Source organism: Osmerus mordax, chromosome 2 (genome assembly GCF_038355195.1).
Source record: "Osmerus mordax isolate fOsmMor3 chromosome 2, fOsmMor3.pri, whole genome shotgun sequence".
Taxonomy (NCBI): domain Eukaryota; kingdom Metazoa; phylum Chordata; class Actinopteri; order Osmeriformes; family Osmeridae; genus Osmerus; species Osmerus mordax.
The window spans coordinates 2,565,180-2,591,590 of record NC_090051.1 but is presented as its reverse complement, the minus strand read 5'-3'; the positions used below and the strand labels follow the sequence as shown (position 1 = coordinate 2,591,590).

Genomic DNA, 26,411 nt, shown 5'->3' with positions numbered 1-26,411 from the left:
TAGATGGTTACATACCTGTGCTCCAGTCTAGATGGTTACATACCTGTACTCCAGTCTAGATGGTTACATACCTGTACTCCAGTCTAGATGGTCACATACCTGTACTCCAGTCTAGATGGTTACATACCTGTGCTCCAGTCTAGATGGTCACATACCTGTGCTCCAGTCTAGATGGTCACATACCTGTACTCCAGTCTAGATGGTCACATACCTGTACTCCAGTCTAGATGGTCACATACCTGTACTCCAGTCTAGATGGTCACATACCTGTACTCCAGTCTAGATGTCCGGATGACAGAGGCAACAGTAAAACGGCCCCCTCTCATTCTCCCTCCCCCTCTCATTCTCCCTCCCCCTCTCATTCTCCCTCCCCCTCTCATTCTCCCTCCCCCTCTCATTCTCCCTCCCCCTCTCATTCTCCCTCCCCCTCTCATTCTCCCTCCCCCTCTCATTCTCCCTCCCCCTCTCATTCTCCCTCCCCCTCTCATTCTTGCTCCCCCTCTCATTCTCCCCCTCCCTCTTCCTGCAACGTCTTCCATTGTTGTTGTAAAAAAAAAAGTGCTCATCTGTGGTCTTTTCATAGTGTTTACTTCCTGAATGAAGTGGTAACAATTGACCATTGATTTAAAAAGTGCCATTTTGAATTGCAAAATGTGTGTAAAGCAGAAAATGTGTTTAGACTTTTGGAGACTTGAAAAGAGTTTTTGGGAGGGGGGTGTCTAACTCACTGTGTGTGATAAAGAGGGGTGTGTCAGTTTAAATAATTGTGCTGTGCATGTCATTTTAGTGTGTTAGCAGTTGGAAAAAAACTGGAAGTAACTGTTCTAGATCTAAAGCAAAGCTGCTTGAGAACACACTGAATCATCAGTTTAGGTGTCAGAGACAGAACAGAACACCATGATATTAATAATCATATTCTACTGAAATGTGAACATTAGCGCCATACATTACATATAGATTCATCTAATTGTAGCTTCTTAGCCATATGTTGTGGATTCATTAAAATCAACTATATACATTATATAATGAAATAGATCATTACATTTCTTATGTGTGGTGTTTCTCCTGCGTGTTTGTCTCTTTTCAGCTCCTGCTCTTAGGATCAAGTTTCAGCTCCTCCTGTTTCCTATTGGCTGATATAAGGAGGTGGGTGAGGCCTGAAATGAAAGAGGAGGGTTAGGTGAAAGTGAAAGTCAAAATATCTTTTACAGGATCCATTTTGTGACTAAAAGAATGTGTAAAACAGATTCTCAAACTGAAAAGAAGATTTTAAAGTAAGTCATTTTACAATATTCTTTCCCAGTATCAATGTACACATACAGTAAAAGAGAAGGGGAGGTTTCAGAGTTATGGCATCTTAGTACCACAGTTTTCTAACAGGAAATGAAACGGCCTTTCGCTCAGTCTAATGGCCAACATGCAACAAGTTATAACTAACTCACTATGGTCTAATAATATCAAGATCACTTTTATTGTTTCATATAATTAACCAGCCATGGTGTTGATGGTCGTTTAGAAACGAATTATAAATCTTCCAATTACATTTTTTTCTTCACATATACTAAAAACTAACGTACATCCACAGAGACATGTGACAGGTCCGTTAAGGTTTTTCTAAGAGGAAGTGAGTTAGTGCTCAGTACTTGTTGTCTTATCTTATGTCAGTATCAGACTGAGATACTGAAGTAGTTTTAACAAAGCTGTTTTTGTCACATTGGTGTGTTATCAATGTTTATCAATGAACAGTTTTTGTTTTGTATGTGTTTTAATTGAGTTGTTTACATCATAGAGGGGTGTTATGAATCAGGGTAAAAAGTAAGTTATCCTATCCTTCTTCTCTTGAGGTAGCAGTTTAATAAGGTTGGATTCTAACTTGTTTGTTTACAGGTCTGGCTTCAAAATACTTCTACTAATCAGACCCTGAAGAGGAACGTTCTGTATTTTAGAGAGTGGAGGGAGAGAAGAGGGTGGTATTGCCTCTAAAATGAGTCTCTCAGGGGAGAGAGAGGAGGGGGGCACTGCCTCTAAAATGAGTCACCCTGGGGAGAGAGAGGAGGGGGTCCCTGCCTCTAAAATGAGTCTCTCTGGTGAACATGACATGGACACCAAAGCTAAGAGGTAAGATGAGAATCCATACCTGTTCATGACTGTTCTCCATCTCAGAGCTCAGCAGTGATATTATGACATCATCATTAGTCAGAATAAATGAGAGACTGAAGGTCTGTCTCTGTTGTGTTGAAGCCCAATCCAGCAGAGACCAGCCTCACCTGTACCCAGCTGTGTGTCCATGAAGAGTGACAAGTCTATGAATCAACCTATCATATTCAGTGATGGAGGAGGACCTTCTAATGAGGAAGGGTATGTACTGACCTCTGCTGGTTAAACTAAAACAGGGTTAGAGCTGCTGACTGTAGATACTAAAGTATCCCTCATCACATCCCTACTAAAACACAGGGTTAGAGCTGCTGACTGTAGATACTAAAGTATCCCTCATCACATCCCTACTAAAACACAGGGTTAGAGCTGCTGACTGTAGATACTAAAGTATCCCTCATCACATCCCTACTAAAACACAGGGTTAGAGCTGCTGACTGTAGATACTAAAGTATCCCTCATCACATCCCTACTAAAACACAGGGTTAGAGATGCTGACTGTAGATACTAAAGTATCCCTCATCACATCCCTACTAAAACACAGGGTTAGAGCTGCTGACTGTAGATACTAAAGTATCCCTCATCACATCCCTACTAAAACACAGGGTTAGAGTTGCTGACTGTAGATACTAAAGTATCCCTCATCACATCCCTACTAAAACACAGGGTTGAGATGCTGACTGTAGATACTAAAGTATCCCTCATCACATCCCTACTAAAACACAGGGTTAGAGCTGCTGACTGTAGATACTAAAGTATCCCTCATCACATCCCTACTAAAACACAGGGTTAGAGCTGCTGACTGTAGATACTAAAGTATCCCTCATCACATCCCTACTAAAACACAGGGTTAGAGCTGCTGATTGTAGATACTAAAGTATCCCTCATCACATCCCTACTAAAACACAGGGTTAGAGATGCTGACTGTAGATACTAAAGTATCCCTCATCACATCCCTACTAAAACACAGGGTTAGAGCTGCTGACTGTAGATACTAAAGTATCCCTCATCACATCCCTTCTAAAACACAGGGTTAGAGTTGCTGACTGCCAGCCTGGCTGACATACAGACCATGTGGTAAAGGTTCACAGTGAGAGATACAGAGTAACAACAGGTCTGGAAACCTGCCTTTCTGACTCTCATTCAAGTTGAACAGCAACGTTAAAGCCTGGATCTGACCCTACTGATGAATGACTACAGCAACACATGTTGGACAGTATGATATATCTGTGGTGTCTACTTTAGTGATTTATGTTTGTAAGACACTTTGTTGTGCTTGTTGACAGGATGAGACAGCAGAGACCAGCCTCACCTGTACCCAGCTGTGTGTCCATGAAGAGTGACAGGTCTATGTATCTACCTATCATGTTCAGGGATGGAGGAGGACCTTCTAATGAGGAAGGGTATGTACTGACCTCTGCTGGTTAAACTAAAACAGGGTTAGAGCTGCTGACTGTAGATACTAAAGTATCCCTCATCACATCCCTACTAAAACACAGGGTTAGAGCTGCTGACTGTAGATACTAAAGTATCCCTCATCACATCCCTACTAAAACACAGGGTTAGATATGCTGACTGTACATACTAAAGTATCCCTCATCACATCCCTACTAAAACACAGGGTTAGAGATGCTGACTGTAGATACTAAAGTATCCCTCATCACATCGCTACTAAAACACAGGGTTAGAGATGCTGACTGTAGATACTAAAGTATCCCTCATCACATCCCTACTAAAACACAGGGTTAGAGCTGCTGACTGTAGATACTAAAGTATCCCTCATCACATCCCTACTAAAACACAGGGTTAAAGCTGCTGACTGTAGATACTAAAGTATCCCTCATCACATCCCTACTAAAACACAGGGTTAGAGCTGCTGACTGTAGATACTAAAGTATCCCTCATCACACCCTACTAAAACACAGGGTTAGAGCTGCTGACTGTAGATACTAAAGTATCCCTCATCACATCCCTACTAAAACACAGGGTTAAAGCTGCTGACTGTAGATACTAAAGTATCCCTCATCACATCCCTACTAAAACACAGGGTTAGAGCTGCTGACTGTAGATACTAAAGTATCCCTCATCACATCCCTACTAAAACACAGGGTTAAAGCTGCTGACTGTAGATACTAAAGTATCCCTCATCACATCCCTACTAAAACACAGGGTTAGAGATGCTGACTGTAGATACTAAAGTATCCCTCATCACATCCCTTCTAAAACACAGGGTTAGAGTTGCTGACTGCCAGCCTGGCTGACATACAGACCATGTGGTAAAGGTTCACAGTGAGAGATACAGAGTAACAACAGGTCTGGAAACCTGCCTTTCTGACTCTCATTCAAGTTGAACAGCAACATTAAAGCCTGGATCTGACCCTACTGATGAATGACTACAGCAACACATGTTGGACAATATGATATATCTGTGGTGTCTACTTTAGTGATTTATGTTTGTAAGACACTTTGTTGTGCTTGTTGACAGGATGAGACAGCAGAGACCAGCCTCACCTGTACCCAGCTGTGTGTCCATGAAGAGTGACAGGTCTATGTATCTACCTATCATGTTCAGTGATGGAGGAGGACCTTCTAATGAGGAAGGGTATGTACTGACCTCTGCTGGTTAAACTAAAACAGGGTTAGAGCTGCTGACTGTAGATACTAAAGTATCCCTCACACATCCCTACTAAAACACAGGGTTAGAGATGCTGACTGTAGATACTAAAGTATCCCTCATCACATCCCTACTAAAACACAGGGTTAGAGATGCTGACTGTAGATACTAAAGTATCCCTCATCACATCCCTACTAAAACACAGGGTTAGAGCTGCTGACTGTAGATACTAAAGTATCCCTCATCACATCCCTACTAAAACACAGGGTTAGAGATGCTGACTGTAGATACTAAAGTATCCCTCATCACATCCCTACTAAAACACAGGGTTAGAGCTGGTGATTGTAGATACTAATGTATCCCTCATCACATCCCTACTAAAACACAGGGTTAGAGATGCTGATTGTAGATACTAATGTATCCCATCACATCCCTACTAAAACACAGGGTTAGAGATGCTGACTGTAGATACTAAAGTATCCCTCATCACATCCCTACTAAAACACAGGGTTAGAGCTGCTGACTGTAGATACTAAAGTATCCCTCATCACATCCCTACTAAAACACAGGGTTAGAGATGCTGACTGTAGATACTAAAGTATCCCTCATCACATCCCTACTAAAACACAGGGTTAGAGATGCTGACTGTAGATACTAATGTATCCCTCATCACATCCCTACTAAAACACAGGGTTAGAGCTGCTGACTGCCAGCCTGGCTGACATACAGACCATGTGGTAAAGGTTCACAGTGAGAGATACAGAGTAACAACAGGTCTGGAAACCTGCCTGGCTGACTCTCATTCAAGTTGAACAGCAACATTAAAGCCTGGTTCTGACCCTACTGATGAATGACTACAGCAACACATGTTGGACAGTATGATATATCTGTGGTGTCTACTTTAGTGATTTATGTTTGTAAGACACTTTGTTGTGCTTGTTTACAGGATGAGACAGCAGAGACCAGCCTCACCTGTACCCAGCTGTGTGTCCATGAAGAGTGACAGGTCTATGTATCTACCTATCATGTTCAGTGATGGAGGAGGACCTTCTAATGAGGAAGGGTATGTACTGACCTCTGCTGGTTAAACTAAAACAGGGTTAGAGCTGCTGACTATAGATACTAAAGTATCCCTCATCACATCCCTACTAAAACACAGGGTTAGAGCTGCTGACTGTAGATACTAAAGTATCCCATCACATCCCTACTAAAACACAGGGTTAGAGATGCTGACTGTAGATACTAAAGTATCCCTCATCACATCCCTACTAAAACACAGGGTTAGAGATGCTGACTGTAGATACTAAAGTATCCCTCATCACATCCCTACTAAAACACAGGGTTAGAGCTGCTGACTGTAGATACTAAAGTATCCCTCATCACATCCCTACTAAAACACAGGGTTAGAGCTGCTGACTGTAGATACTAAAGTATCCCTCATCACATCCCTACTAAAACACAGGGTTAGAGATGCTGACTGCAGATACTAAAGTATCCCTCATCACATCCCTACTAAAACACAGGGTTAGAGATGCTGACTGTAGATACTAAAGTATCCCTCATCACATCCCTACTAAAACACAGGGTTAGAGCTGCTGACTGTAGATACTAAAGTATCCCTCATCACATCCCTACTAAAACACAGGGTTAGAGCTGCTGACTGTAGATACTAAAGTATCCCTCATCACATCCCTACTAAAACACAGGGTTAGAGCTGCTGACTGTAGATACTAAAGTATCCCTCATCACATCCCTACTAAAACACAGGGTTAGAGATGCTGACTGCAGATACTAAAGTATCCCTCATCACATCCCTACTAAAACACAGGGTTAGAGATGCTGACTGTAGATACTAAAGTATCCCTCATCACATCCCTACTAAAACACAGGGTTAGAGCTGCTGACTGTAGATACTAAAGTATCCCTCATCACATCCCTACTAAAACACAGGGTTAGAGCTGCTGACTGTAGATACTAAAGTATCCCTCATCACATCCCTACTAAAACACAGGGTTAGAGATGCTGACTGCAGATACTAAAGTATCCCTCATCACATCCCTACTAAAACACAGGGTTAGAGATGCTGACTGTAGATACTAAAGTATCCCTCATCACATCCCTACTAAAACACAGGGTTAGAGCTGCTGACTGTAGATACTAAAGTATCCCTCATCACATCCCTACTAAAACACAGGGTTAGAGCTGCTGACTGTAGATACTAAAGTATCCCTCATGACATCACATATATATAGAATATAATTGTAAATGGAGGCTGTGACTGCGTCCCTGTTGTTATGGTTACTTATTTCATTCACTTTGTACAGGCTCATATATTATGTAGCCAGCGCAGTAATTTAGAACGGTGAACAGACAGTTTTGCTGCAACTACGTAAGTAGGTGTCCGTATATCACCGGATAATGGACACCCCTGCAGCCAATCAGAATCAAGTATTCACCCAGACCATGGTATAATTAATATTATTTCATTAACGTGGTGTTGTTCTTCTCTGTATGTATCTATAGTTTAACCACTAGACCACCATCAGACACATCAACACCTTTGACCTCCTTGTTGTGTTTGATCAGTGAGAGACAGGACCACAACCTACCAGTCCACTGTGCTGCTTTAATGTTGAACTTTACCTGATATTAACACAGAGACACAACCACAACACAACCACAACAAACTACCCTGAAACTAATGCAATTATGCAAGCCATACCATACTACCGTTAGGTCATTCCATGTTGGTGCAGACAAATGATTCAAAGCTGCTCTCTCTAATTCAGTAGAGACTAGAGCGAGCTCCAGGATAAGTCTGTGAGTTACTTCTCCACCTTAAAAGACTTGACATTTATTGTAAACATGTAATTTTGTTACAATAGCTTTACATTCAAATACGAAAGATCAGTGTAGCTCTAGTGAACATTTGACTACAATAACCTACCTACACACACTCACACTCACACTCACACTCACACTCACACTCACACTCACACTCACACTCACACTCACACTCACACTCACACTCACACTCACACTCACACTCACACTCACACTCACACTCACACTCACACTCACACTCACACTCACACACACACACACACACACACACACACACACACACACACACACACACACACACACACACACACACACACACACACACACACACACACACACACACACAGCATGAGAGTCAGTGTCCAGCCCTGCAGGTACCAGGCCTGGTATGAGCACAGACCGGGCGGGGCTCAGCCCTCTTAGACTGGTTGAGACCAGAAGGTCTTCAACTCCTGGGTTGAGGAGTGCTGCAGTGTCTAAAGCAGGCTGCTAGCAAACATGCAGCCCTGTGTGAGGTGGACCCTGATGTCATTCTTCAGTGTCTGGTTGAAACACAACACACTTGTTTACCTGGGGGTGACAGTGCTCCTATCTTTGATGAATGTATTAAAGGAATAGTGCCTTGTAGTGGTATGGAAGATGGTTTACTTGGTAGTGATGGTATCACTCTTATACAGTGTGTCTGTGTGTATGCATGAGTGGATACAGTTAAGTTTACCACTCATGCCTATGTATGATAATACTCCTTAGTAGATTATCAGCCCTTATACATGTGGTTCATGTGGTTAAGTAATGTCATCTCTTGTCCTCAGAGATCAACAGGAGAAGTCTGAGTCAGACCAGAGTCACCATGAGGACTTGTCCTCCATATTCACAGTGAGTTTTGTGTTAATACAAAGTACAAACAAGACAGAATCATTTGTATCATATTGTTCTACTGTGTAGATAGTTCCTGGTTTGTCTAATATCTTCCCTCTCTGTTTCAGGTGCTTGAGGAGACTGTCATCAGGTTTGTGAAGAAAGAGATGAAGAGGATGAAGAGGATTCTGAGTTCAGATTTCCCAGAAGGCTTAGAGAGTCAGAGGGAGGACCAGGAAGTGTTGGACCCTGAATATCAGAAGCAGGAGAGCAGTGCCAGAGAGGGAGCTCTGAAGATCACACTGCACGTCCTGAGGAACATGAACCACAAGGAGCTGGCTGACACTCTGGAGAAAAGTAAGAGACTCCATATTTAGTCTGAGTTGACCGATTGATGGTATATGATGAAGGTTAGATATACAAAGAAAGTTATGAGACTCAGAGTAGCCCAATTTTGTGTAGATCTTCATATGACCTTGTACCATGTGTGAGTATACTAAGCTGTTTCATTATTGTGTACCTGATAAATGGTCATAGATTGGAAATTTGTTTTGAATTGAATGTCAAGGACACATTGTCAGTTCATAATCTGTGAATAATCAAAACTACATTTAACAAAAACACGCACTTAACGTGTTGTTTTTTGTTTAGATGAGCGTGCTCAGATTTGTCGACAGAAACTCAAATCTGAACTAAGGAAGAAGTTTGAAACTGTGTTCGAGGGCATAGCTAAACAAGGAAACCCAACTCTTCTCAATAAGATCTACACAGATCTCTACATCACAGAGGGTGAGAGTGGAGAGATCAATAAAGAACATGAGGTGAGACAGATTGAGACAGCATCCAGGAAATCAGCAAGAACAGAAACAGCCATCACATGCAACAACATCTTTAAACCCTCAGCTGGACGAGACACACATATCAGAATTGTTTTGACAAAAGGAGTTGCTGGCATCGGAAAAACTGTCTCAGTGCAGAAGTTCATCACGGATTGGGCTGAGGGACTAGCCAATCAGGAAATCCAGTTCATCTTTCCTCTTCCGTTTCGAGAGCTGAATTTGTTGGATGGAGAAGAGTTCAGTCTGAAGGAACTTGTCCATCACTTCTTTTCGGAAACCAGAGAATCAGGAATCTCCAACTACGACAAGTACAACGTTCTGTTTGTCTTTGACGGTCTGGATGAGTGTCGACTGCCCTTAGCCTTCAAAAAGAACAAGAGCTGGTGTGATGTCACAAAGTCCACCTCAGTGGATGTGCTGCTGACCAACCTGATCAGAGGAAAGCTTCTTCCCTCTGCTCTCATCTGGATCACCACTCGACCTGCAGCAGCCAATCAGATCCCTTCTGAGTGTGTTGACCTGGTGACAGAGGTACGAGGGTTCAATGACCCACAGAAGGATGAGTACATCATGAAGAGATGCAGTGATGAGATCCTGGCCAGGAGAATCATCTCCCATATCAAGACATCAAGGATCCTCTACATCATGTGCCACATACCAGTCTTCTCTTGGATTACTGTTACAGTCCTTGAACACATGCTGAGAACAGAGAAGAAAGAGAAGTTGCCCAAGACCCTGACTGAGATGTACACAACCTTCCTGGTGTTACAGACCAAACAAAAGAAGGTGAAGTATGCTGGGAAAACTGAGACCGATCCACACTGGGATGAAGACAGCATTCAGAGTATTCTGTCACTGGGAAAACTGGCCTTCCACCAGCTGGAGAAAGGCAACCTGCTTTTCTATGAGAAAGACCTGACAGAGTGTGGAATTGATGTCCGTGATGCCTCAGTGCACTCAGGAGTGTTCACACAGATCTTCAGACAGGATGGTAAAGTCTTCCAGGAGAAGGTGTTCTGCTTTGTCCATCTGAGCTTTCAGGAGTTTCTGGCTGCTGTGTTTGTGTTTCTCTCATTCATCAACAACAAGCAGAATCTGATGTCTGAGACTCCATCAGCTTCCAGTTCCAAAAAAGTGTTGGCTCTTTTCAGAGAGAAACCAGAAGTCCGATTCTACAAGAGTGCTGTGGACAAGGCCTTGCAGAGTAAGAATGGACAGCTGGACCTTTTCCTCCGCTTCCTCCTGGGCCTCTCAATGGAGTCCAACCAGACTGACTTACGAGGCCTACTGACTCAGAAAGGTAACAAGACAGAGCGACATGAGGAAACAGTCAAGTACATCAAGGAGAAGATGAGAGATGATTCCTCTCCAGAGAGAAGCATGAATCTGTTCCACTGTCTGAATGAACTGAATGACCATTCTCTGGTGGAGGAGATCCAACTCTACCTGAGCTCAGGAAGTCTCTCCAGTGAGAAGAAACTCTCATCTACACAGTGGTCAGCTCTGGTCTTTGTGTTGCTGACTTCAGAAGAGAAGATGGACGTGTTTGACCTGAAGAAATACTCCAGATCAGAGGAAGGTCTTCTGAGGCTGCTGCCAGTGGTCAAAGACTCCAAAACTGCTCTGTATGTATAAGGCTTTTATTTGTATTTCTTTGATAATATTACAACAGCACATATTGTGATAGTGTTTGATTATCGTATTTTCCTATAATACAAAACGTGACTGATGATGTCTCATGTTCTCCTTATGTTATCAGGCTGAATGACTGTAACCTCTCAGAACGGTGCTGTGAAGCGCTGGCCTCAGCTCTCCCCTCCTCAGATCTGACAGAGCTGGACTTGAGTAACAACAACCTGGGGGATTCAGGCATGAAGCTGCTCTCTGCTGGACTGGGGAATCCACTCTGCAAGCTGGAAACACTGAGGTCTGTATTCATGTTCAACATGACACAACCAGGGGACAGTGTTGTAATCAAGATCACCTAAACCGAGACCAAGATGTATCGAGACCGAGACAAGACCAAGACTTTGAGGGGTCGAGACCAGGTCAAGACTAAGACCAAGACTGGGCGATACCGAGTCACGTCCAAGACCAAGGCAGGGCGATACCGGGTCAAGACCAGACCATTCAAAACACACAAGCAGTAGGGTTTGACTCGGTAAAAAGTTAGATTTGATCTGTAACTGTGTATTACAACTAAACATTAGCACTCTCAAAGTAGTGCAGTGTGCTTATGGCCAGGCAATGCATTATATTTAATGCATTAGTTTTTTTCTTTTCTTAGAGGCGGATTAGTACTCTGCTTTCACATCTGTCTCTCACCCAAGTGAAGGAGCGCGGTACCGCAGTGTTTAACTTAGCTTCATTAAGTCGGGAGAGATATGCAGCTGACATGAGTTAACGTTCAGGTAACATAACTTTATATTCATCATTAGCTACATAGCTTTAGGTGGCCTGGCTCGTTATCACAAACAAAATCTGCCAAGCAACTTAAACAACATTTTAAATGCCGGTTTTATGTAGGCCTAGTCCCAGCCTCATCAGTGAGCGTCTCTTTGCATAATTACACAAGGTGTGTTTTCTTTTGGACGTTATTGTAAAGTATTTGTGGTTCAGGTCTGCATACCTGTTCAACATGACACAACCACAGTTATAATCACACCACGCACTGAATCACACACCACACACTGGTTGTGAGGTTGTGGTCTATTAAAGGTACAAGGGGGCCGGACAAAGAATATTCAGAGCAGGCTAGGTTTGTCATCCCCAAGGCAGAGTCATTCAGGTACAGGGCAGCAGGCAGACTGGAAGTCAGGGCAGGCAGGATGTAAGGACCAGGGGAACTAAGAGGCAGAAAAGACTAAAGGAGGTAGAGAAAAACATGCTGGTACTGTAGGTTTGACAAACAAGAACTGACCCCAAACAGAAATCACAGGTATAAATGAGGGTAGGAAGATGGGAGACACCTGGAGGGGGTGGAGACATGAGATGGGTGAAACAGATCAGGGTGGGACAGGAATCTCTTTAAGACATACTACTTCATTATATTATTGTAGATTGACATGGCATTGTGTTTTGTATCTGTCTGCTAGTGTACTGTTGTCCCTGTGCTTGACACCACTATCCCTGCATCAAGGGTTGTGTATCACAGAAGGGTAAAATTTAAGAGGCCACTGCAAATGTTACCCTTCTGTTCCTCCCTCAAAATGGTCCTTCTCCACTTTTTTAAAAAGGAAAGAAAAAGGTGCACTGCATGTACAATTTCTGACACTATAGTTTGGTACGATTCCATTTGAGATAAAAGTAAAGTCAGCCAACCTGAACAGACAGTCCTCTGACTGATCAAACTTTGGTGTTTGAGAGGAAAATGACAGACTGATATTATTTATTTCTACCTCCAGAGGGTAGTAATGTTTATAATTCTTCTTATAATCATATTAGAAATACCTCAGGATGACCACATGATGTCTCAGTATACGACAAGAGATAGAATATTCCACAGGTACAATCCAGCCCAGTGACATCAGCTTCTCAGACAGGTTAATATTTCACATTGGTTACTGACTACCATGTCATTGTGTTCAAATCAATGTTATTTGTATAGCCCTTTCTACAAGCAATGTCACAGAAGGCCCATAGAACTGCACCTAAACCAACCTAATCCCTCAAGGAAGACAAGGAAAAACTCAGGAAAACTCAGTTAAAACATTTAAGAAAGCCTGGGAGGAGCAATTCAGTGAGGGTTCCACTTCTCCAGAGGTGGTCGGTGACTAAGAGAGGTGCAGACCACAAGCAAAGCATAATCATGCATCAAGAGTAGAGATGGAAATAAAATTTGCAAATGGATGTTGAACACAGATAATCAGAGTTCCAACTCAGTGCCCCTGATGTAACCCTAAACACCTAGACAGTGCCAGCCTCCCTGATTGAAACATGAAGTCTGTTCCAGAGGAGAGAAGCTCTATATGAGAACACCTTGATAAGAGGCGGCCACAGATAAGATTCTAGGCGTGGGGCCAAAAACATCTTGACTTCTAGCTCAGGCCTCTGCCTGCCTCCAGGTGGCCTTCTCCCTCACTCCTCAGCCTCTGTCACCCAGATCTCACACTCAGGCTCAATATCTTCTATCGTTTAGTGGTAATAATACTAAGCTCAACTATAATAAGTCAACAGCTTAACATATGGTTCCCAGTAATATAAAATAATACTAAAAGGGGTGAACATTTTCAAAATTTCATTTTCAATCAGATAAATCCATAATCATACCCATCGTCATCGTTTCAACAGTATGGTGTCAATTTCCACGTCAGTCCCTATGGTTGGCGCCTCTTCCACTGCATGAAGGGTTTCGGATTAGGAGTAGCAAGAAGTGTGCTTGGTGTATAATACTACTCTCTAACTGGCTATTTTTACTTCAGAGGATGGTCCATTTACATTTATTCTTTCAGCAGACACTTTTATCCAAAGGGACTTCCAAGAGAGAGCTTTACAAAAAGTGCATAGGTCAATGATCATAAACAACGAAATAGCCCCAAACAGGCGGGTAGCAAAAACATGAAGCATACATTGTGAAAAAGCAAATAAGTGCCAAAGGGAAGAAACATAAGAGCATGTACACTTAATCAACATGATCCTCTAAAGTGCTAGAGTATATCTGGTGGAAAGCAAGCAACAATAATATAATTCACAGCGAGTACAAATAGTTAAATCAGTTACAACTAACCAACAGGAGTGACCAACAAGTCCCTCAATAATTGTCATTGTGTTCCTGGAGGAAATAAGCTAACATCTGATCCAACAAATCTTTAAGTGCTGGTGTACTCCCGGAACAAGTGCGTCTTTAGCCTTTTCTTGAAGGTGGGGAGACAGTCAGTGTCTCTGATGGAGGTGAGGAGGTGATTCCCCCATTGGGAGGCCAGACAGGAGAAGAGCTTGGGTTGGGAGCGGGTGCTCTTGAGAGGTGGGGCCACCAGACGGTTGTCAGAAGAAGACCGTAGGTGGCGGGTAGGGGTGTAAGGCTGGAGGAGAGACTGGATGTAGGCAGGCGCAGTCCCGTTCACCGCTCGGAAGGTCAGTACCAGGGTCTTGAATCTGATGCGGGCCGTGATGGGAAGCCAGTGGAGGGAGATGAGGAGCGGGGTGACATGGGAGCGTCTGGGTAGGTTGATGGTAGCATTCCATTGGAGATGCAGGGATAGTATACTGGCCCACGATTTCTGTCGGTATTGCACCTTGCGTATGCGTACATTTAAGGGCCAGGGAGATGTGCACAAAGTACGCACCAAACAAACGCAGGATACGTGCTGCAGCCATTCAGCATGTGTACACGTACATAGCGGAAAGTATATTTCGGCCTTAAGTGTCAGGTGCAACGCTGCTCTTTAGGAAGTTGAACACACTTGTATTGGTCATTTGCACAGATCACTAAAGATAATATTGGCCATTATATTCCTTGAGGTTGGTTTTGCTACATGTAACATAGCATTAAAGCAAAAAGAGAACAGAATGCAGACAATAATGTAACAACTTTAAACTACACTGCTCAAAATAATTAAAGGAACAGTTTTTTATCAGGGTATGGCATGAATTAACTTCTCTGATAATGATCTGGTCAGTTAAGTAGCAGAGGGGTACTTTCCGCTGCATTGGTGTTGATGTAATTAACAACAGGTACACTAGAGGGGCAACAATGAGCCGACCCCAAAACAGGACTGGTTTTGCATGTGGAGGCCATTTCAAGTTTTTCCCTCTTGATCTCTTTGAGTGGGAGCATGAGGCGATTTCTTAACCCTACAGAAGTTGCACATATTGTCCAACTCCGTGCCGTTGCAACGAGATTTGATGTGTCTCCCAGCACAATCTCCAGTACATGGAGGACATTCCAGGAGACAGGCAGTTATTCTAGGAGAGCTGGACAGGGCCGTAGAAGGTCCTCGACCCATCAGCAGGGCCGATATCTGCTGCTTTGATCTGCCTCTTCCACTGCATGAAGGGTTTCGGATTAGGAATAGCAAGAAGTGTGCTTGGTGTATAATACTACTCTGTAACTGGCTATTTTTACTTCAGAGGATGGTCCAGAATATGGTTATCTAATGACCTAACAGAATTAAATAAATACTGATAAGCATTCTGTTATTTTAAAATATATACATTTATTGGGTAGCTAAGTTTTTTTTGCATACATTTGGTTAATTTCACTTCCATTTAATTCCCCTTTCATTTTTCAGAAGAACTTGCTGTTATTTCACTATGATAATATTGTCCAATAGCATGTCGTGTTTGCATGTTCTGTCATGTGATCTCCATCTCTGGATCAGTTAGCCGTGTTTCTAAAAAGAACGACGTTAACTAATGGCGTCGGAACCAGCGATGTATATCTGCTCAGAAAATTCAAAGATAAGAAAAATGTAGCTAACATCTGAAAGTTTAAGTCAACAAAACATGACTTTCCAGTCCAGAACAAAAGTATTTCAGAGTTTTTGTACTGTAATTTTGAAGAAGTTTACCTCAGGATAACCACAGGATATTCGCGGTGTATAAACCAGGACATTTTGTAGCTAGCTAATAAAGAGCGACTGAGGTGGGATATTCTTCAATTGGAATCCAACTCAGTGGAACAAGTTCGCCAGGTAGGCTGATATTTCACCGTTTTATATGTAAAATGACATTTTAGTTGACTGAGGCAGGGTAGGGGGAACGGGAGGTAGTTACAAATATCTAGGAAGAGGCAGCAGGAGAGGGCTTTGCCGTTTAGTTGTTTATTAAGCATAAGACCTCATTGGCGTAATGCAGGAACGTTTGTATGCAGACTGCACGACTTTCAAACAGACGATATTGTTGTAAGATTTTAGCATTCAGTCGAACAACACCATTATATTATCCGTTTCCCAATATGGCTTTTATAGCATTCAATAAAGCGTGCTTGATGCTGCCAGTACACACTCTCCCTGTGCGTTGAACTTCAGAGTTTCCAATCTGTCAGACCAGCGCAGGTGACGACAATGTCCCTTGATTAGGGATAGCGGCCAGATTTTGTGGAATACAAAAACCTTTTTCAGTTTGAAGCTCAAGTTCCAATAAAAGGGCGAGTTCTCGCTTAATGTTTCTAGTTTTCCAATACGTCTATATCGTTGCCATTATACACAGGTAGTTTAGGAGTGATCTTATGCTGACACAATGTATCAGATTTTCCAGTCCTTATTTGCCGTTTAGTTGTTATTTATTATGCATAGTTGTAAAATGTAGATTGACATACCAGGTTTCCCAATGTCATTGGTGGTCTGTGCACTGTGGTCTGTTCTCTGGTCTGGTGAGAACTGTGTCCCTTCCCTCTACCTGTGCCCCTTCCTGTCACCTGTGTCCCTAAATATAGAACCCTGTGCCTCCAATGACTGCCACCCAGTGTCCAAAATATTCTGACAGTTCTATCTAACCAAAATAATATGACATGTCAATAAGAAACACAAATGGCTCCTACAGTTAGGAAAGTGGAAGATAGATGCTGTCTATTCTGCCGGAAAGCTAAAGGAGAACTACAGCTTAACTACAGTTTAAACAAGAACTCACACAGGGAGACTTATTAGTTGATTTGGTCACTACCTCCGTATACAGAGGAATGGCCATTTTTGTTTATTTTTGTGTACGTCTATTAATTGTAAAGTGGTATGTTCACATCAACCAAGAGGCCAGTCGTGATGTGTCGTTTGTGAACGATTCCTTCATTTTGAACGAATCTTTAGAATGACTGGGGAGTAACGAGTCGTCTCAGTGAGTGATTCGTTCATCTTCTCGTGGCAGCGCATAGGGACTGTTGCATTGGCTCAGTAGAGGAAACAGAAAGGATTCGTTCACCTCATTCACGTTCACGTGACTGCTAGGTTTAGCATAGAAGACGTGAATGGTTCGAGTGATAATTACAGGTTTTGTTATTTTTGCTTTACTTACAGTTCAGTGCAGTAATTGTTTGCTGTGATAATTAAATACCAGTGTGATAATAAGTGACCATTTCAAATCATGCAAACTGTCATGATGTATTGTATTTAATGGGGGAATTTTTGTGGAAATATTATCTGGCACACAAATGTGCAATTCCTTTCCCTATAGCCTACTCTAATTTATCTTGGCTGGTTTAGATGCACTAATATTTCTTCCTTTGGAATATGATAACTGTTTAAAATAGTGGAAATATTGAACAAGCAAACTTGCTTGTTCTTTATCCTCGATTCTCTATTATCATCCCAACATTCCCAATACAAAAACCATGTTGTACAAATATATAGAATTGTCTGTCACATGGCTCTTCTTTCATTGGCTCCCTTGCATAGATCCTGCACGCGTGCGTGCGTGTGTGCGTGCATATGTCTTAAAGTGGCCCTGCTTAGGCTAACTAAATGAAATGCTCAGATAAGATAAGGATCTTCCTGTTTACCTAAGCCTTTACCTTGCCTATAGTTCACCTGGGGGGTTGGCCTTTCTCTACACAAATGGAATGCTGAACACAGTATCATTCTTATACAGTATAAAGAGTTACATACTCAACTTTTCTGATATTGGATTACATGGGTCACTCTGTCTAATGAGGGGAGGTGCAGCTATGACAGTACCTGCCAAATGAACCCCTCTGTGCTGACTCACTCTGGAGGCCCAGATGGATTCTGTCACAATATTGATCCTCTTTCTACAGGCTGTCAGGCTGTCTGGTCACAGAGGAAGGCTGTGCTTCTCTGGCCTCAGCTCTGAGGTCCAACCCCTTCCACATGAGGGAACTGGACCTGAGCTACAATCATACAGGAGAAAAGGGATTGAAGCTGCTCTCTGCTAGACTGGAGGATCCACACTGCAGACTGGAGAAACTGAAGTAAGGAGATGTTTGTTTTTTATATATACCTCTTAATGTAATGTCGCTTAACACTGAATATATCTAATTACGTTAATAGGCCTTGCATTTCTTGATGTTACAATTAAAACTGCATGTTTAATCTACAATATGGTTGTAGCCACAATCATAATTGTATTTCCAGAAAGCGGGTTTAGTGAAAACTGAGTTTTTAAACCCTGAGATGAGGGAAACTCTGGGTTTTTAGCTCCAGAAAGAGAGGTCACTAAAACCAGACGTTGTAAAATGCAGCTCAGCTCAAACCTAGGTCTTAGTGTCGGTTTGAAGTGAATGTAGCTAGGGACTTCAACAAGAAAAGAAAATGGAATCAATTTGAGCGCAAAATAGTTTTTGAGCTTCATATAATATAAACATTATGTTGGACTCATATTGTTATATTTGCCGAATGTTTTTAACTACAAATATTATTATATTTACTCAGTTTTGGAAACCTTTGTGCAGAGAATGCTGATACTAAGGCCCAATCCCAATGTCCCCCCTAAACCCTAAGCCCTGAACCCTCACACACTTACTTGACGTCACCTAGTAAGTAATTGAGTGCAAGAGGCTACAAGAGCTCAAAATGCTATAAATTGGAATGGTTCAGGACTTTGCGGCATTATAGGTAAAATAGTAATGTTGTTGGATCAAATCTGATGAAAGCATATTTGGAATTTATCATCAAAGGACAACCTACACACTAGGGCTGCACGATTATGGCCAAAATGATAAGCACAATTATTTTGATCAACATTGAGATCACGATTAATTATCATGATTATTTGTTGATTTTAACCAAAACAACTTTTTTTGTCACGTAGGCTAATTATACCATGCAGTTCGTCAGTGATGAAGTAAGCAAACAGCGCTTGATAGGCCATGACTGACGTCAACGCTGCAAACCAGGAAGCAGGAATGTCCGACTTTACACAGCCGTTTATAACTCTCCCCGACTGCAAGCAGCAACTCTCGCTGGTCGTTTCATGCAGCCGATGTCGAACGCACCTATGGTTTACGGAGCGCTAAATTGGCTTTGCCAAAAGAATGCCGCATTTTAAATATCGCTCCATCACGCGAATTTGATCGTGGGAAGCCAAAATCGTGATTAAAATTGTATTAATTGTGCAGCCCTACTACACCCAGTTCTGGCTATATTAACCGTCAGTGAGCTTTGTGTTTAAACTTCCTGATGTTAACTGTTATTTCTAACTTCTATTTCTGTTTACGTCAGGGTTGGTTGCTCCTTCCATGCTTGTTTGTTTACTGTTCTTTGTCTTTCTTGTCTTATGAGGAGGGTTAGCCAGGATCTTTTTCTCTCTTCCAGGCTTCCCCCGGTAACCCTCGTGTTTCACGTCACTACGCTGTGAATTGTGGGCAAGTCTGAAAAAATGCAGACTTACGGGTGCATAAAATGTGTTCGAAAGAGCCCTCACGAACTTGACAATTTGACAGTGGGACAGCCCTAAGCCCTCACAGACTTAGTGAGAATGTGCCTCAAAGTCTGTGAGTCTGTGAGGGTGGACATTGGGATTGGGCCTAACCGTTCGTAAACTCCAGATTGATTGTCCTGTTGTCTCCGAGGGAAAAAGCTGTTTGACCCGTGCATTGAATCAGAGCGTGCACGGAGAGAGGGGCTTATTCACAGACGTGTCTGTTGTAGTGAGAGAGAGAGAACACGAGCGGGGCAAGAAGGGGCTGAGCGAATCAGTATGCTGCGTGCAGCTCTACTATTAAATATTTTTTTGTGATGTTAAACAGTAAAAGCAAAAACACCGTTTTATACATTTGTGGTGGTAAATCTCTAATTGTGGCGGGCCGTTACAAATAAATTAATGTATGGGAAACACTGAAAACTCTGGGTGTGTTGCCACGGTAACTGACTGTGAACCTCACCTGCTTGCTGGCAGCTTTTCTGTAACAAACCATGAGTTTCTCCCTCTCCCCTCCCTCATGCTGAGCCTGAAGCTACTGTCAGACATGGGGGGTCCTTTCCTCATCAACCTGATTGTTGTTGAAGCCATATAACACATACGGATGACATGAAATTCTACAGTTTTCCATGCAGAGCTAACCTGGCATTTCCTGAACATCTCACTGTTAATCTGTGCTGTGGAGGTTGATGGACCCTCCTTCTCGTAATCTTGTCATTAAAAAGGAGAAGAATGTGCCAGTTGTTTTGCGCACATAGGATTGTTCCATTTCTTCTTCACTTGTAGTAAGACGTTAGCCTGGTCCTAACCAAACTCTCGTACATTTCATTTGTACAGAGAGTCTGTGCTCGCTCCCTTGACAAGCGTTAACTTCCTTGAAGGCGAGTACTCTGTTGAAGTTTAAAACTATTGGATCTGCCCAGAGCCACTCTGGATCTGCCATAACCAATCGCTAGCGTTCGCCTTAGCCAACTCCTTCACCACTAACGGAGCGAGCTGGAAAATCAAACGAACCCCGTGGGGATCAAAGATTGTTCTTGCTCCGGCTTTAACTTCTGGATATTCGGCAGCGTTGCCACAACAGACCGAATGGCTTCGCTCGCATCTTTCTCCGTCGCCATTACTGAACTACAACTCAAACTAGCGCACGACATCAACGTCATCGTTCTCAGCCACTCCCTCTGTTCGCTGATTGGACGGTAAAAAGTTGACTTGAGACATCAACTAATATACGGAAAGCCCAGACGGAGTACAGAAGCAAAATGAAAATTGAGCGGAAGTACGTAGGAGGGCAGAGCCAGGCTAGTAAGACGTGGTTAAATGTGAAATTAATATACTGCTTTGAAATGTACTGAATGAACAATTGCCTCTTTTGCTGTTGAAGTTGTTTTTCTGCTTTCTGAAAATGTCTTCATACTCGCCTGCACGCATGAGAATTTCTAATTCTCTGGATGAGAGTGTCTGCTAAATGACTAAATGTAATTCCAGTGAATTAGAAATGAACTAACTCAGATCAGCTGTTCTGGAAGCGATAACTCTGAGCTTCCCATCTCAGGGTTCATCAAGTCAGAGTTCAGGGTTAGGCTCAGAGTTTGTAAAACCTGCTTTCTGGAATACACCTCTGATGATAAGAGAGAAACAACATGTTTACTTAGAAAGTCAGTTGCTAAGTCACTTATCAACAGGTGAAGTGTATTTTCATCATTCCTCTGCTTATCCCTGCAGTGTGGATCATGGTGGAGAGTGCTGGATCAAACCTGGCCTTTTGAAGGCCTGGAGATGTGAGTATTGACTGCTACTTGGTTCTAGTACACAAGGTCATACAAGGGACAATACCATTAGTGACTTGGACACTGTCAAAAATGGACACACACACACTGTAAACACACACTTTTAGAAGCAGTAATTACACACAATTACCCACATCAATACTGTGTGTACGTCTGTGTGTGCTATGTCCCCTTCCTTCTCCCCTCCTCCCTCTCCTCCCCTCTTCCTCTCCTCCCCTCTTCCCCTCCTCTGCTCTCCTCCCCTCTTCCCCTCCTCCCTCTTCCTCTCCTCCCCTCTTCCCCTCCTCTGCTCTCCTCCCCTCTTCCTCTCCTCCCCTCTTCCCCTCCTCTGCTCTCCTCCCCTCTTCCTCTCCTCCCCTCTTCCCCTCCTCTGCTCTCCTCCCCTCTTCCCCTCCTCCCTCTTCCTCTCCTCCCCTCTTCCCCTCCTCTGCTCTCCTCCCCTCTTCCCCTTCTCCCTCTCCTCTCCTCTTCCCCTCCTCCCCTCTTCCTCTCCTCCCCTCTTCCCTTCTTCCCCTCCTCCCTCTCCTCCCCTCTTCCCCTCCTCCCTCTTCTCTCCTCTTCCTCTCCTCTCCTCTTCCCCTCTTCCTCTCCTCCCCTCTTCCCTTCTCCCCCTCCTCCCTCTCCTCCCCTCTTCCCCTCCTCCCTCTTCCCCTCTTCCTCTCCTCCCCTCTTCCCCTCCTCCCTCTTCTCTCCTCTTCCTCTCCTCCCCTTCTCCCTCTCCTCCCCTTCTCCCTCTCCTCCCCTTCTCCCTCTCCTCTCCTCTTCCCCTCCTCCCTCTTCCTCTCCTCCCCTCTTCCCCTCCTCCCCTCTTCCCTTCTTCCCCTCCTCCCTCTCCTCCCCTCTTCCCCTCCTCCCTCTTCTCTCCTCTTCCCCTCCTCCCTCTTCCCTTCTTCCTCTCCTCCCCTCTTCCCCTCCTCCCTCTTCTCTCCTCTTCCTCTCCTCCCCTCCTCCCCTTCTCCCTCTCCTCTCCTCTCCTCTTCCCCTCCTCCCTCTTCCTCTCCTCCCCTCTTCCCCTCCTCCCCTCTTCCCTTCTTCCCCTCCTCCCTCTCCTCTCCTCTTCCCCTCCTCCCTCTACTCTCCTCCCCTCTTCCCCTCCTCTGCTCTCCTCTTCCCCTCCTCCCCTCTTCCCTCTACTCTCCTCCCCTCTTCCCTTCTTCCCTCTCCTTCCTTCTTCCTCTCCTTCCCTCTGCTCTCCTTCCCTCTGCTCTTCTCCCCTCTTCCCCTCTTCCCTCTGCTCTCCTCCCCTCTTCCCTTCTTCCCTCTCCTTCCTTCTTCCTCTCCTTCCCTCTGCTCTCCTTCCCTCTGCTCTCCTCCCCTCTTCCCCTCTTCCCTCTGCTCTCCCCTTCCCTTCTTCCCTCTCCTCCCTCTTCCTCTCCTCCCTCTTCCCCTCCTCCCCTCTTCCCTTCTTCCCCTCCTCCCTCTCTCTCCTCTTCCCCTCCTCCCTCTCTCTCCTCTTCCCCTCCTCCCTCCCCTCCCCTGTTCCCCTCCCCTCCCTCTGCTCTCTTCTTCCCCTCCTCCCTCTTCCTCTCCTCCCTCTTCCCCTCCTCCCCTCTTCCCTTCTTCCCCTCCTCCCTCTCTCTCCTCTTCCCCTCCCCTGTTCCCCTCCCCTCCCTCTGCTCTCCTCTTCCCCTCCTCTCTCTCCTCCCCTCTTCCCCATCTCCCTCTCCCCTCCTCCCCTCTTCCCCTCCTCCCCTCTTCCCTTCTTTCCCTCCCTCTCTTCCCCTCCTCCCTCTGCTCTCCTCCCTCTCTTCCCCTCCTCTCCTCTTCCCTTCCTCCCTCTTTCTCCCCTCCCTCTTCCTCTCCTCCCCTCTTCCCCTCTCCTCTTCCTCTCCTCTTCTCCTCTTCCTCTCCTCCCTTCTTCCCCTCCTCCCTCTCCTCCCCTCTTCCCCTCCTCCCTCTCCTCCCCTCTTCCCCTCCTCCCTCTTCCTCTCCTCCCCTCTTCCCCTCCTCCCTCTTCCTCTCATCCCCTCTTCCCCTTCTCCCTCTCCCCTCATCCCCTCCTCTCCTCTTTCCCTCTTCCCCTCTTCCCTCTTCCCCTCCTCTGATCTCCTCTTCCTCTCCTCCCCTCTTCCCTTCTTCCCCTCCTCCCCTCTTCCCCTCCTCCCTCTCCTCCCCTCCTCCCCTTCTCCCTCTCCTCCCCTCTTCCCTCTTCTCTCCTCTTCCCCTCCTCCCTCTGCTCTCCTCCCCTCTTCCCCTCTTCCCTCTCTTCCCCTCTTCCCCTCTTCCTCTTCTCCCCTCTTCCCTTCTTCCCCTCCTCTCCTCTTCCCCTCCTCCCCTCTTCCTCTCCCCTCTTCCCTTCTTCCCCTCCTCCCTCTCCTCCCCTCTTCCCCTCCTCTTCCCCTCTTCCTCTCTTCCCCTCTTCCCTTCTTCCCCTCCTCCCTCTCCTCCCCTCTTCCCCTCCTCTCCTCCCCTCTTCCCTTCTTCTCCTCTTCCCCTCCTCCCTCTTCTCTCCTCTTCCCCTCCTCCCTCTTCTCTCCTCTTCCCCTCTTCCTCTTCTCCCCTCTTCCCTTCTTCCCCTCCTCTCCTCTTCCCCTCCTCCCCTCTTCCTCTCCCCTCTTCCCTTCTTCCCCTCCTCCCCTCTTCCCCTCCTCTTCCCCTCTTCCTCTCTTCCCCTCTTCCCTTCTTCCCCTCCTCCCTCTTCTCTCGTCTTCCTCTCCTCCCCTTCTTCCTAGAAAGATGGAGCAATGGGGGCATATCAGGGGTAAGGAGATGACGGATGATGGAAAGAGGGATTTGGAGGGAGAGAGGTAGCATGTGAGGGAGGGAGAACAGAATGAGAGAATGAAAGGAAGAGAGGGAGAGTGGAAGAGAGAGAGAGAGGGAGGGACAGAGAGCAGGGTAGAGAGGATGGAACAGAAATAGAGATAGAGTGAGGATGGGGAGAGAGAGCGAAAGAGAGAGTGAAGATGGGTAGAGAGAGAGAGAGAGACGGAGAGAGAGAATGAAAGGGGGAGGGCAGGAAGAGGGAGACATTCTAATGTGAATGATGATGATCAGTAATATATTGTGTCTTGGTCTCCCCCATCAGATGCCTGTGAGCTCACACTGGACCCAAACACAGCATGCAGAAAACTCTCTCTGTCTGAGGAGAACAGAAAGGTGACAAGGAGAGAAGAGGAGCAGCCGTATCCTGATCACCCAGAGAGATTTGAGGACGATCCACAGGTGCTGTGTAGAGAGGGTCTGTCTGGGCGCTGTTACTGGGAGGCAGAGTGGAGTGGAAGATGGGTTCATATAGCAGTGACATATAAAGGAATCAGAAGGAGAGGAGGGGGTGAGGACTGTAGGCTTGGATGGAATAACAAGTCCTGGAGTCTGTACTGTGATGATAACAGTTACTATGCCTGTCACAATTATAAGAGAACTGTCATACCTGCCCCCCCCTCCAGCTCCCACAGAGTAGGAGTGTATCTGGACTGGCCGGCCGGCACTCTGTCCTTCTACACAGTCTCCTCTGACACACTGACCCACCTGCACACATTCCACAGCACATTCACTGAGCCCCTCTATCCTGGGTTCATGGTTTGTGTTTATGACTCCTCAGTGTCCCTGTGTCAGGTAGAATAGCCCACACACACTCTCACACACTGTGCTCACATAGATGTCATTGAAGATTGAACTGTATACAGTTGTGATTGATATCCCAGAGTGTTTGTAAATATTGCTGTGTGTAGAATGTTTGTTTTGTTTTAACCTTTAGATGTAAATATTACTGATATTAAATATGATTAATATCTCTAAATATTACCGACGCTTCCACCAGAGTGAGTTATTTTTCCAAAACGGAAGCTAGCTAGCTTTAGTTAGCTTCCGTTACCTAGCAACCTAGCATAATACTCGTAGCAATGCTACTACCTGCTAGCGTTACTTGTTAGCCTCCTAACTGTACATTTTGAAGCCATACTACAGCGTTTGTCATGTCGTTTTTGTCTATCGGAAAATAGTGGGTTGGAATGTTCAGAATCACACGTGCGACGTTACTCTGTGGGGCTTTCGAACTATCGCACACGTGTGATGCTACTCCTTAACGGGTTCATTGTTGACAAACAACAATCCAAGTTTATGTACCCTTAGTATAGATAGTCCACATATTTACATTTTAGGTATATGTTTATTGTATGCACCTTCCTGCCAAAGCAAATTCCTTGTCTGTGCAAACTCTCATGGCGAATAAATCCCATTCTGATTCTGATTCTGATCCTGTCTTTGATCTCAGTTCCACTGAATGTGATGAACTAAATAGTGTCTTAGTGACTAAATAAGGAGAAATAAAGATGTTTTATACAGGATGATAGAAGACATGCTGTGTGTTTGTTGGTGACCCAGTGGCCCTATAGACACACACACACACATGTACACACACACATGTACACACACACACACACACACACACGTACACACACACACATGTACACACACACACACACACTGGAAACACTACATTTAGGACCAGTAATATGACAGTATTACCCACTTGAATATACACTGTGTGTGATTCCCTCCCTCCCTACTCTCTCCTTCCACCCTCCCTCCCTACTCTCTCTCTCCCTACTCTCTCCCCCCACCCTCCCTCCCCACACTCCCTCCCTACTCTCTCCCCCCACCCTCCCTCCCTACTCTCTCTCCCCCCACCCTCCCTCCCTACTCTCTCCCCTCACCCTCCCTCCCTAACCTCCCTCCCTACTCTCTCCCCCCTCCCTCCCTACTCTCTCCCCCTACCCTCCCTCCCTACTCTCTCTCTCCCTACTCTCTCCCCCCACCCTCCCTCTCTACTCTCTCCCCCCACCCTCCCTCCCTACTCTCTCCCCCACCCTCCCTCCCTACTTTCTTCCCCACCCTCCCACTCTCCCCACCCTCCCTCCCCACACTCCCTCCCTACTCTCTCCCTCCACCCTCCCTCCCCACTCTCTCTCTCCCTACTCTCTCCCCCCACCTTCCCTCTCTACTCTCTCCCCCCACCCTCCCTCCCTACTCTCTGCCCCCCACCCTCCCTCCCTACTCTCT

The 26,411-nt window shown here is 45.0% G+C and overlaps 2 protein-coding genes across 3 annotated transcripts in view; both read left to right on the top strand.

Annotated features, from left to right (window-relative positions):
* Nucleotides 1-26,411, top strand: part of LOC136933034 (NACHT, LRR and PYD domains-containing protein 12-like) — a 134,693-nt gene that overhangs the window by 8,011 nt on the left and 100,271 nt on the right. The gene's annotated exons all lie outside the window — the stretch shown is intronic.
* On the top strand, nucleotides 1,224-25,692 carry LOC136933025 (protein NLRC3-like). The gene is given in 12 exon segments (XM_067228379.1): nucleotides 1,224-1,274; nucleotides 1,888-2,118; nucleotides 2,242-2,358; nucleotides 4,640-4,756; nucleotides 5,715-5,831; nucleotides 8,425-8,488; nucleotides 8,599-8,827; nucleotides 9,122-10,934; nucleotides 11,069-11,236; nucleotides 17,996-18,169; nucleotides 21,343-21,398; nucleotides 24,436-25,692. Coding segments are annotated over 11 exon segments (3,579 nt in total). The 5' UTR covers nucleotides 1,224-1,274; nucleotides 1,888-1,984; the 3' UTR covers nucleotides 25,026-25,692.